General features: G+C 42.8%; 1 protein-coding gene and 1 pseudogene across 3 annotated transcripts in view; one reads left to right on the plus strand and one right to left on the minus strand.

Moving 5' to 3' along the window:
- Window positions 1-13,208, plus strand: part of METAP1 (methionyl aminopeptidase 1) — a 75,352-nt gene that overhangs the window by 24,874 nt on the left and 37,270 nt on the right. For 2 of the 3 annotated variants that reach the window (XM_033214873.1, XM_033214871.1), the window contains exon 2: window positions 10,491-10,542. In XM_033214873.1, the coding sequence (XP_033070764.1) occupies window positions 10,491-10,542 (52 nt within the window). Of the gene's footprint in view, window positions 1-2,243; window positions 2,271-10,490; window positions 10,543-13,208 lie in introns of those variants that run through there. The other variant, XM_033214872.1, reaches the window with a different exon arrangement.
- Window positions 1,995-3,090, minus strand: LOC117085702 (annotated as a pseudogene).

Here is a 13,208-nt window from a genome sequence, read left to right on the forward strand (position 1 = left end):
AAAGAGGATACCCAGGATTGACATTAATTCAGTCCAAGTATATAGTTTGAGACCTAAAAACTGGTCAATTTGCTCTACTACTCTCTCTGGGTCATCTAGCAAAGGCTTAAGCCCTTTCTTTAGACCTGGGACTTCAGAGGGGGTTAAGGGGCTTTCAAGAATCCAATTGTGTCCCTACCCTGTGGCACCTCCTTTAGAGGGAAGAACTGAAAAGCTGGGTCTTTGGAGGCACAGGGAAAGGGAAATTTTTGAATATTCTTTCTACGTTGTTCTCTCTCTCTCAAGCCCTCTTTTTAAGGAGAGATCAGAGGCTTCTGCCTATGGAGCCTGAGGAGGAGGAGGTGGGACTACCGTTGCCTGAGGAGGAGGAGGCGGGACTAGAAATGGAGGAAGATGGTTTAGGGGATCCCACTGGATATTCTCTTTTTACCCTCCTCCATCCCTTTCTTCAGATCCCTTAGGGGATAAAGAGAAACTGGCCCCTGCTGCCAGCACATGGCATAGTCTGTCTCTTCTGATGACATAGGACTCTTGCAATTAACATACAGTTTTAGAAGCTGGCAGACGCAGTCTTCATTTGAGCCATGCTTTGGCCAGAAAACAGCAGGATTTAAAATTGGTTCTTGGGTCCACAGAAAGCAACAATACTTGATCATTAGTTGCTTTTTCTTATGTTTAGTCCTTTCATTTTATTTCCAGTGTGTAGGCATAAGTCCTAAAGGACTGTCAGGAGGGATTCAGACTTTCTTGCCTCCTTCATCTCTGACCTGGTTTCCAATTCCAGGCCTACTAGAAGTATTCCGCATATTGGGTGAGACTTTCCCAGTAGACTCAATCCCCCAGATCCTCCAGCTCAGAGGTATCTTGTCTGCTCAAATGTGTTTCCTCCTTTTCCCCTGGGATTAGCCTTCCCCTTTTTAGTCTTAGTTTCTTTTTTTTTTTTTTTTGAGACGGAGTCTCGCTATTGCGTGTATTCTCAGTTCCCTGGAGATAACTTTCTCCCCCTGTTCTCTGTCCTGAAGATAATCCACACTCGCCTTACAGTCACTTTCTCTCAACCGCAATCATTCACTCACATGCATCACACATATTCCCTCAAGGAAGGACCACTAAAGAAGTAGTTTGCTGCCCTCTAACAGTTTTTCCTACCTTGGCTCACGCATGAGGTCTCCTGGTCCCGCGATTTTAAAAGTTTCTCCTTGTCCCCTGCATTGCTGAGAATCCAAATGTATTCCTCGCAGCAGGTAAGCCCCGGGTATCTCCCTGGGGTTGCCGCAACAGGACGGTTGGGCGCCTCCCCACAAGAGAGGACCAAGGACCGAGGGGAAACAGTGTCCCTCTACGGGCCATGAAATTTATGGGCACAGGAGTTCGATGTAAAGAAATAAACTCTGAGACAAAGGATCTCTCAGCAAGGCTAGTTTACTTTCTGCAGAAAGGGTCCACTCCCCAGCAGTCCAGCCACGAGAGCACACTGGACAAAGGAGACGGGGACATTTATAACTTTTACATCCTGATGCAATCCCCGATGGCTGTGCCCCATTCCCATTGGCTGGGATGGGACCTCACACTCTAACCTTAACTCGTTTGGCTAATAATTTAAAACTTTCTTAAATAGGAAGGGAAAGGACAAAGAAAAGAGGAAGTTAGTGATGAGAAGTCAGAGGGTTTCCCAAATAAGGAATGGCATGTATCCTGATCTGGGACTCATTTAGCCTTGTGTCAACCTTCCAGAACAAGCTGGAGCAGCCTTGGAATATACACATACAAACATTTAACCGGGGAATGATAAATCCTTTATGGATTTAAGAAACTTTGTAGAACTTCTCCTTCCCTTACAAGGCCCTTCCTGGGGGCAGGAAGTGGGATTTTAAGAGGACCCTATAGCAGCAGGCAGCCAAGAATCAAACAAAACAAGCATATGCAATAGTCATAGTCATGCTATTGTGACAGTATGAATTAGCCAGGCATGTACAGGAGTTCAGATGGGGGAATAGTGGAAGCCCACAAAACTTCCACGTTTGGGCCCTCACCAGTGCAGAGACACTGGTCTGAGAAACACAATAAAATGTCTACCTGGGTAGTCATGATCATTCTATTATGAGGTAGACAGGAAGCAGAGTGGGGCCAGGAGATGGAAGGGGCCTCCCTCACCCTCAGGAGTCCCTGACTAGGGAAGGTCCTTCCACTCTCTCTGAGGGTGGTGGGGCTCCAAAGATCCTGGCCAGGAGTGCTTTGTTGGAGCAGGTCTTGTCCTGGGCAGTTGCCAGGTGAGCCCATTCATGCCTCCCTGGCTGTGCTGCTTTCTGGGCCGTCAGTTCCTGCTCAGTAGGCTGTTGGGCAAACGTCCAGGAGCCATCTGGGTGAACAAGGTCTCCATCAGCAGCAAAAGAGCGTTGTCCCCATTCCACACTTTGAAGATAGAAGACGGTCTCACACTTGGCCTGAGGGACCTCCGCTCTCAGGCGCTATCTGCCTGTGCACCTGGTGCTCAAAGGCAAGGTGCTCGCTGTGGTGGGACCAGGTGAAATGGTGCAAGTACTTGAGATTCCATAGGTCATAATGGAAGGGGCTGCACCTGCAGGCACCCATAGGCGTGTTGTGTAGACTGGCCGCCACGCTCTTGGCTCTGTGCTTGTCACGGAACTCCACCCATCCCTCGTTGTAGTCCTTGCTGTAGGACTGCTTTTTTTCCCTCCCACGGCTGCTACTGCCTTCTTCTTGCATCTCATGAACCAGTCCTCAGCCTGAAAGAAAACGTGTCTGGCCTCACCACAGGTGCTAAGAAAGTTGCGGATGTGCAGGGGCCGGAAGTGTGGTGAGATATGGCCCAGGTACACAATACCTGGCACTACCTGCTGCTTGTTGCCACAGGCCTTTTCTTTGGATTCCTCCTGTTCCTTCTCTGCATCTAGTGTCTGGTCTGTCCCTTCCAGTGCCTTTGTTCTGTTGTGGCCTTCTCCGATTCTTCTGCCTCCATGTTGACTGACAAGAGCAGCACGACCTAATTTCATTACTTCTAATGACTGCATAGATTCATTTGCATGATTAAATCATAACTTAACCTATTTTATATTGATGTATATCTGAATTCTCTTTTAATTTTTCACAATTATAAGTAATGCTATAGTGAGCATTAAGTTGCATATGTTTTGCTCGTTTGTCAGATTATTTCCTTTGGTTAACTATTTGGAATTGAGCTACTGGGTCAAAGTATTTTTTTGTCTTTGTATATGTGTTTACATATTAAGTATTTGTAAGTATTTATATATATGTTATATCTTGATAAATGCAAATCCTTGTAGTTACCAGGTGACTACTCAGCTTTCTTGCTAACATTGTATGGTGTGCTTATTTGCTCACACTCTCATCAACATGAATTGATGTTAGATTTGAGATGGTGGAAAAGAGATAATACAGGATTTTAAGGTAATAGGACACATTATGGGTGGTCACAGTATGAAAACCATTTAATGTTAATTCTAGCCACTACTTTAGGATGGTTTGGAATAGGAAAGAATTTGAGAAAGTTTCAAGATGGGGAGATACATTGTGAAGCTGTTGTAGTTTGCGAGTCAGTGGGGCCTAAAATAAGGTGGGAGTTAGTTGCACAGGTTAATTTGATAGATGCTAAAGTAGTGTAACCATACAGTGGGTTCACCTTGCTCGCTGCCTAGACAGAGCTGATTTATCAAGACAAGGCAATTGCAGTAGAGAAAGAGTTACTCAGGCCGGGCGCGGTGGCTCAAGCCTGTAATCCCAGCACTTTGGGAGGCCGAGACGGGCGGATCACGAGGTCAGGAGATCGAGACCATCCTGGCTAGCCCGGTGAAACCCCGTCTCTACTAAAAATCTAGCCGGGCGTGGCGGGCGCCTGTAGTCCCAGCTACTCGGGAGGCTGAGGCAGGAGAATGGCGGGAACCCGGGAGGCGGAGCTTGCAGTGAGCTGAGATCTGGCCACTGCACTACAGCCCGGGCGACAGAGCGAGACTCCGTCTCAAAAAAAAAAAAAAAAAAAAAAAAAAAGAGAAAGAGTTACTCATGCAGAGCCAGCTGTGTGGGAGATGGGAGTTTTAGTACTCAAATCAGTCTCCCCGAGCATTTGGGTAAGGAAGGAGACCACCCCTTATATTGTCCTATGCCCAATTTCTGCCTCCAAAGAAAGAAGTAAAAACTTAAAGGCAGAAATGAAATCCACAAGCAGACAGCCTGCCGCTGTGTCCTGGGCCTGGTAGTTAAAGATCGACCCCTGACCTAACGAGTTATGTTATCTATAGATTCCAGACATTGTATGGAAAAGCATTGTAAAAATCCCTGTCCTGTTCTGTTCCGTTCTGATTACCGTTGCATGCAGTCCCCAGTCACCTATCCCCTGCTTGCTCAATCGATCACGACAGTCTCACGTGGACCCCCTTAGAGTTGTGAGCCCTTAAAACGGACAGGAATTGCTCACTCGGAGAGCTTGGCTCTTGAGACAGGAGTCTTGTCAATGCTCCTGTCCAAATAAACCCCTTCCTTCTTTAACTCGGTGTCTGAGGGGTTTTGTCTGCGGCTCTTCCTGCTACATGGGGATCAGCGTTTTTACAGATAATTTGGTTGGGGGGGGTGGGCAGTGAATCGGGAGTACTGATTAGTTGGGTCAGAGATGAAATCAGAGAGAGTCAAAGCTATCCTCTTGTGTCTGGAATTGGTGGGTTCTTGGTCTCGCTGACTTCAAGAATGAAGCCGTGGACCCTCACGGCGAGTGTTATAGTTCTTAAAGATGGTGTGTTTGGAGTTTCTTCCTTCTGATGTTTGGACGTGTCGAGTTTCTTCCTTCTGATGGGTTCGTGGTCTCGCTGACTTCAGGAGTGAAGCTGCAGGCCTTTGTGGTGAGAGTTACAGCTCGTAAAGGCGGTGAGTCTGGAGTTGTTCGTCCCTCCCGGTGGGTTCGTGGTCTCACTGGCTTCACGAGTGAAGTTGCAAACCTTCACAGTGAGTGTTACAGCTCATAAAGGCAACGCGGACCCAAAGAGTGAGTAACAGCAAGATTTATTGGGAAGAGTGAAAGAACAAAGCTTCCACACTGTGGAAGCCTGCCGAAGTGAGTTGCTGCTAGCTGGCTCAGGCAGCCTGCTTTTATTACATTATCTGGCCCCACCCACATCCTGCTGATTGCTCCATTTTTCAGAGAACTGATTGGTCTATTTTACAGAGAGCTGATTGGTCCTTTTTGACAGGGTGCTGATTGGTGCGTTTGCAATCCCTGAGCTAGACACACAGAGTGCTGATTGGTGCATTTACAATCCGTTGGCTAGACACAAAAGTTTTCCAAGTCCTCACTAGATTAGCTAGACACAGAGTACTGATTTTGGGGCGTTTACAAACCTTGAACTAGACGCAGGGTGCTGATTGGTGCATTTACAATCCTTTAGCTAGACCTAAAGGTTCTCCAAGTCCCCACCAGATTAGCTAGATACAGAGTGCTGATTGGTGCATCCACGAACTCGGAGCTAGACACAGAGTGCTGATTGGTGCATATACAATCCTTTCGGCTAGACATAAAAGTTTTCCAAGTCCCCACCTGACTCAGGAGCCCAACTGGCTTCTCCTAGTGGATCCTGCACCAGGGCCGTGGGCGGAGCTGCCCGCCAGTGCCATGCCAGGTGCTTGCACTCGTCAGCCCGTGGGTGGTTGATGGGATCGGGCACCGTGGCACAGGGGGTGGCACTTGTCAGGGAGGCTTGGGCTGCCTGGGAGTCCACTGCCTGGGGGCTCAGGCATGGTGGGCTGCAGGTCCCCAGCCCTGCCCTGTGGGGAGGTGGCTGAGGCCCAGCGAGAATTTAAGCGTGGTGCGGGTGGGCTGGCAGTGCTGGGGGACCCTCCACAGCTGCTGGCCTGGGTGCTAAGCTCCTCACTGCCTGGGGCTGGCAGCACCAGCTGGCTGCTCAGAGTGCGGGGCCCACAGAGCCTGTGCCCACCAGAGCTGTAGCTGGCCCTTGAGCACTGTGTGCGGCCCCAGTTCTCACCGGCGCCTCGCCCTCCACACCTGCCCACAAGCAGAGGGAGCCGGTTCTGGCCTCAGCCAGCCCAGAGAGGGGCTCCCACAGTGCAGCAGTGGGCTGAAGGGCTCCTCAAGCTTGGCCAGAGCGGACGCTGAGGCTGAGGCGGCGCTGAGAGAGGGGACTGCTAGCACATTGTCACCTCTCTCTCGTGCCGAGTCAGTTCCTGGGTAGGGGCCACAAGACCACATAAGCCAGTTTACTCATCTGGATGATGGCATCTGATCCATCAAGTGAAGGGTCTGCAAAATATTTCAAGCACTGATCTTAGGTTTTACAATAGTGTTGTTATCCCCAGGGGTGATTTGGGGACGGTCAGAATCTTGTAGCCTCCAGCTCCAGCTGCATGACTCCTGAAACATAATTTCTAATCTTTTGGCCAATTTGTTAGTCCTACAAAGGCAGTCTGGTTTCTAGGAAGAAGAATTTGGTTTGGGAAAGGGCTGTTATTGTCTTTAAGTTGTTCCCAACCTGTTTGGCACCAGGGAAAAGTTTTGTGGAAGTCAATTTTTCCATGGACTTGGGGGTGGTGGGGATATGTTTTCAGGATGAAACTGTTCCACCTCAGGTCTTCAAGCATTAGATTCTCATAAGGAGCGTACAACCTGGATCCTTGCATTTGCAGTTCACAATAGAGTTTGTGCGCTTTTTTAAGAATCTAATGCCACTGCTGATCTGACAGGAGGTGGAGCTCAGGCTCCACCCGGTAATGTGGTAATGCCAGCCTATCTGTTGCTCGCCTTGTGCTGTGCGGCCTGCTTCCTAACAGGCCACTGACCAGTAGCAGTCTGGCCTGGGGTTTGGGGACCCTTGTTTTAAACTATAAACTAAGTTTCTCCCAAAGTTAGTTTGGCCTCTGCCTAGGAATGAACAAGTTTGGCCTATGCCCAGGAATGAACAAGGACAGATTGGAGGTTAGAAGCAAGACAGAATTGGTTAGGTCAGAGCTCTTTCACTGTTTGAGTTATAATTTTGTAGTGGCGGTTTCAGTAGGAAATGACTTGTTCTGGAAGTGAAATGAGAGCACCTTCTCTTAACTCTGACTTTTTTCCTCTTCAGTGATTCACAGTACTGGAAATAAATAAGAATTATCTACGTAGCAAATTCCCGGAGATTCTGATTGAATTTGAAGTGGGGAATAACATGGCTATTTATTTCTAAAGAAAAGCATTCCATAGGATTTTAATGAGGAGCCAGAGCTGAGAACCACATATCCCATTTTAGCTTATAAACCAAAAAAAAATAAAATTTGAACTGCCGTCCTACCCTGGCCCCCAGCAACTATTTGAATGGACTCTCCCTTCTTGGCCAGGGCACTCTAACCTGAAAGACTGGTTCAGGCCATGACTGGAAGTGGAAGTTGGATGTGCCCTTCCAGCTTTAGCATCAACACAGACCTTGAGTCTGATAAGAAATATTTGCAATCTCTTTTCTCTGAAGCCTGTTATGTTACCTGGAGGCTTCATCTGCATGGTAAAAACCTTGATCTCCATAACCCCTTGTCTTAACCCAGGCATTCCTTTCTACAGGTAATAACACTTTCAACCAATTGTCAGTCAGAATATGTTTAAATCTGTCACCTGGAAGGCTTCTTCCCCACTTTGAATTGTCCCGCCCTTCCAGATGGAACCAGTGTAAGTCTTACATGTATTGATTGATGTGTAAAAGCAAACTGTACCCTGACCACCTTGGGCACATGTCATCAGTACCTCATGAGGCTGTCACTGGTGCATCCTTAACTTTGGCAAAATAAACTTTCTAAAGTGACTGAGGCCTGTCTTAGATATTTTGGGTTCATAAGCTCCTAAATTTAGTAAATTATTGTTGGTGCTAAAGAAAAAGCATGTTGTCTTGGGTTGAAAACTGAAGTTTTACCTACTGGTTATAATAATGCCTTGGTGTTATTAAATAAGTGGAGAATAAAGAGTAAGACAAAGTGCTTTTCAGCGAGTATTGAATAAGTACATGTGACATGTTAAGCTTGTGGGTGGAGTGAAGTGTGGACATTTTTTAGAGAAAGTAGTATTTGAAACAGACCTAATGGAATGGGTAAAGCTTCTGAGGACACAGTTATAACGGTGAGTGTTTGGTGAGTGTTAGGATTAGGTAGGTCAGGTTGTACAAAGGGAAGAGATTGGGAAGTGTGGTGTTTGCCTGGGGAACTCTAAATCTAGGTTAGTTAGGTCTTTGGTTCATTTGTTAGAGATGAGGAGGGAAAGATTGCCCAGTTAAGGAGTCAGAAATTAACTCTTCAGAGAATGGATAGTCTTTCAGGATTTTGAGTATTCCTCTTCTTCTGGTGAATAAGAGGAAGAAAAAGAGTGAAGTTGTGATTTAGGGAAGGAATATTATTTAGGTTTAGAGAGTTCTTAGGAGATGTGGGAATGTTTTGACACCATTAATGATGTTGAAGACCATGACTTGGTTGCCTCATGGCCCCAGTAAGGAAGAGAAAGATCGCTGTCCTTACGGAGGTGAGAGGTGTTTATTATGAATATTTTGGTTACTTTATGCTCCTATATTTTGAAATATAAGCCCTTAGCTAATGAATCTGTTTTGTGAGACAAGTCCTTATTTAATGAGAATAATTCTATCAGCCCTCTTGTTAAAAAGCTAGAATTTGATGGATGTTTCATGAACCAAGTATAAAGCATTCTGAAATCCTCTGAGGAGAATACATGGCTGTTTGAGTAGCTACTTTTCAATGTATATGCTGAATTTCAAAATATTAGTTAATGATGGCTGTGAAGACCCAAGGGAAAATTTCCCCTTTGCCCTCTGAAGGTTCACCGAAAAATCAGCTTACAAAAAGCAGATTAATAGGAGAAATGGTATACAAATTTCTTAGTGTGCATAGGGGAGAATCACAGAATGTCTAATAACCCACTGGGGTACAGATGCTTATACCCTAGTTCTTAGGGGAAAAGGAGATGGGGAAATGTGGATGTTTTTATGGGGATTGTAAATGATTTTTAGGGGAACTCAGTGGGCTTGAAGAACAAGTGGCCTGGGACAGTCTTTTAGGCCTGCAGAACACACACGGTTTGTGAAGAGTCCTTCCAGGTGTGTTGACAAATCTTAGTCTTTCTTCCTGCAGTATGAGTTCAGTTAATGAAAACTCAGAGAAGGGACAAGAGGCCAACCCCCCACCTTCTGTCATATAACCTAACATATTTACACATTCCTTGGGTTCTGAGGAGTATTACATGGATATCTTTGAGGTGCCATTGTTCTGCTTACCAGACTAACCCAATCTCCCCAAAAGACTGAGCTCGGTTTTAGCTTCAAAACTGAAAAATCTCTAATGTTGTAGATACCTTTTTATACATTTGGAATCTGTTTAGGTTGTAGGCTGTAGAGATAGGGATGACCTGGATTTTCTTCACTTAACTGTTGCCGGCTGTGGAGGCTACAGGAAGAATAAAGAGAAAGTAGTGAAGATTCTAGTCAAGGATGGGGAAACTGATCTTTCAGAGTCCCTTGGGCAAGCCTTTACAGAAGGCAGCTTTAGTGTCATATGATTTGATTAACTACATAGTCCTGGGGATTTTTTTTTCCCGTTTTTTTTTTTTTTTTTTTTCCTTAGCTTTCTTCTTGTCCATGTCTTACTAGTTTTATGTCTACAAAGATAAAACATTTGTAGGACTTTATGAATTTTCTTAGCATTTTTAATAATTTATTTGCGTAACTTGGAACTCTTTGAAGGAGAAGCCATCAACCTCAAAACATAAAGTCTATGTCTGGTCGAATTATTCTTTTCCTTTATTACTTGAGTTCCTTACTTGAATTCAGTTAATTACTTGAATTCATTTTCCTAGTTTGTCACTTCTTACTAGTGTCTGAAATATGTTACATGAACATTTTTTCCTAAATGAAAAGTCTTTCTCGTTATTAATGCTGATCATTCAGTCAAGCATTTACTGAAACCCTAGCAGAGCCAGGCACCCTGCTTGGCTCTGGGCAATAGTGGTAAACTTTGATACCATCCCTTCCCTCACACAGCTTATAGCCTCAGGGCTGTGTCACATAGTAACTACTCACATGGGTGCTTTTAGTGTGTGTGTATGACTGATTTGCAACCTAACTACTGTAAATAAAAGAATCTGCAAAAATTTTCTTCCAGTTTTTTTCAGTGTATGATTGGTTGTCTAATGATTCTTTTGAAATACTTCAGAATAATTTGTTGACATAAAATTGAAATATAACTATGACTACTATATAACATTTAGCTTAATGTTCCTTGCTTATTTGAAGTAAAGTTTAGGTTGCTTTTTGAGGTGAATATTGAACAGGTGTCATTTCTTAATTTTTTCCAAATATTTAATTTGCAAAGTTACAGGTCTTGATTTTTGCAAATAGTTTATAGTAACTCTTGCTTATATACAATATTCCTTAAAACGTTTCTCATTAAGGAAGGCCTGACACTAATTTCCTTTTTTGTTCTTTTAGGAATGTTTTAAAGGAAGTTGGGCTACTCACAAGTTACTGCATAAGAAAGCAAGTAAGTACAATCACAAATTTTTATACCATTTGTCTTAGAAGTGGCATTTGTGCCAGAAAACAAGAATTCTTCCAGTTCTGAAGGTGTATATTTGAAAGTTCTGAAAGTATAATCCTGAATACTAGAATTATGACATATTTTAAATTCTTTGTGATATGTAATGCAAATAAAATATGTCTGAATAATATCTTAATCTTGTTTTACATATTTAACATGAAAATATGAGATAGTTGTTAGTATAGATGGATCTTACTTGAGCCATACCTGATGATACTCTAATCTTTTGACACCTTCTTGTGTTGCTGAAAGTGTTTGCATATAGTAGTCAGGGCTTATGTGAGTGATTTGGCTTCATTTAACCAGATCCCTTTTGGTTTCTTTTAGTTTCAATTTGTATTGCTTTTTCTACTCAAAACTATATTACTTTGTTTTTTGGTGTTTTAATGTTACTACCTGCAGTCTAATGTTTAATTTTCTTTTTTGAGGTTTTGTGTGTGACACCACAAAGTAAAACTATTAGCAGCTTCTTTTTTTTTTTTTTTTTTTTTTAGCAGCTTCTTAGCTATTACTGTTAGCCACAGTGATGTAGCTGAAATTCACATAGCCTTTTTTGCTCCAGCTAATTTATCCTGTAAATTCACGTCATTAGTGTGGCTGGTCTAAGAAAACCTGTCACAGTTGCCTGAAAGTTGACAAGGGCTTTCTGTTCTGTATAGCATTGCCATCCTGATGGATCAAAGCTTGATTTAATTTGAAGTGGGAAATAACATGGCTATTTATTTACATGGTTCTTGGTATAAGGTTTCTGTTTCTACATATGTAATCTTGGTGTCTTATATTCATCTACTTGTGTATTTTTTTTTTTTTTTTGGAGTTAGCTGATTTAATGAAGTTTGAATGTAGTTTGTTTTTACCGAAACAAATCTAATTGAGGTCAGCCAAACCACCATTTGAAGGAACAGGGAAATACAGATTTTAAAAAGATAAATTTTCTGTGGTTGTATAAAGCAACGTCTACATGTAATGGACATGCTAGGTTGTTGTGGGAGAAATGTGGTTAGAGATGAGGAAAAATGATGTGATTCAGTGTAAGTTTATCAACGCATAAAAGATAGGACTTGTTGATTTGTTACCTCTGTCAAAGTTTAGAGATGGATTTAAGTAATCTCACTTAACTTTATTCATTCATGCATTACATACATCCTGTATTTCTAATGTGTTAGGTATTTTGCAGAACTCTTTGAGCCAGTTATTAGCATTTTGTATCCAGGAAGTTAAAGCATTGGTAAGTAATAAAGGGTTGAGGTTAAACAGTATGTTAGTAAAAAAGCCTAAAATGGGCCTCTCAGATTTGCTAACTCATTGATGTGTGCCTATTTCTTCAATACTGGATATTTAAGGGCAGGGCTATTTCCTTTTGATTTACACTACAAGGGAATAAACAGCAGGTGTTCCCTATATAAAAAGAAGGTAATTATTACAACACTGGATGTAGGCTATTTACATTTTACTTATACTTCTAGTGTTTATTATGGTGCTATCTTATAGCTGTTGCTCTCTTGGATCTTTTGGGATAACTTTTTTCGGTGGATGAGCCTGCTGTATTTAATCTCTTTGGCTATGGTGGATAGAGATCATCCTCAGGTGGCCAGCTCCGTATCTTTCATACCCTAATAAGTTGACTACAGTAAATGTTGAGTGACAGTCCTAGAGGAGGGAATGGTGTGGGGAAGGGTGATCTCCAGAGACAAGAAGAGTATCGAGAAAAGCACTGGGGAAACACAATGTTGCGCTAGAAAGGAACCAATGCATCTTTAAAGTTAGCACTTCGGTCCAAGAAACGATAGTGAGATAACACATAGCAAGCATTTCTTGTCATGAAGATGATGTAGTTAGGTTTTTTTTTTTTTTAAGTGTAGTGTCTACTGATCTCTGATTGATATTCATATGGGATATATTGATCTATAATTTGCTTTTAATATATTTGGTTTTGGTATTGGAGCAATTCTGGACTCATGAAATAAAATGGGATATATTTCCCACTTCTATTTTCTGGAAGAGATTATGTAGAATTGGTATTATTTCTTCTTTAAATGTTTGATAGAATTCACCACTGAAACATCTGGATCTGGAGTTTGCTTAGTCATAGAAGCTTAATTTTTTAATGCAGGCATTAGGAAATTTTCAAGCGAGTTAAATGACTCAGGTAGATTTTTTTGTTTTTGTTTTTGTTTTTTTACTTGTCGTAGTAAAGAAGACCATGCAGATGGTAAAGTCCTTAATTAAAAGCACATAATGCTGATTCTTGGGTGCATGTTTTTTATATTGTATCTTCTGTCACAGTATACCTTAAGCACCATTTACTTTTAGTATGATCTGTAGAAATTGTAGCATTTCACATCTCAAGACTTTATTACTGTATACTTTTTAATGTATCACTGGCATATTCAATGTTTTTGTTTCTCATTTTCCTGAAGTGAAGGTGGAAGAATTTGACAAGTATCTTGAATAGCCAAAATTAAGGTATAAAAACCGCATTTAGGCCAGGCACGGTGGCTTACACTTGTAATCCTACACTTTGGGAGGCCGAGGCGGGCAGATCACGAGGTCAGCAGATGAGATCATCCTGGCTAACACGGTGAAACCCCGTCTCTACTAAAAATACA

Source organism: Trachypithecus francoisi, unplaced genomic scaffold (genome assembly GCF_009764315.1).
Source record: "Trachypithecus francoisi isolate TF-2019V2 unplaced genomic scaffold, Tfra_2.0 Lachesis_group1, whole genome shotgun sequence".
Taxonomy (NCBI): domain Eukaryota; kingdom Metazoa; phylum Chordata; class Mammalia; order Primates; family Cercopithecidae; genus Trachypithecus; species Trachypithecus francoisi.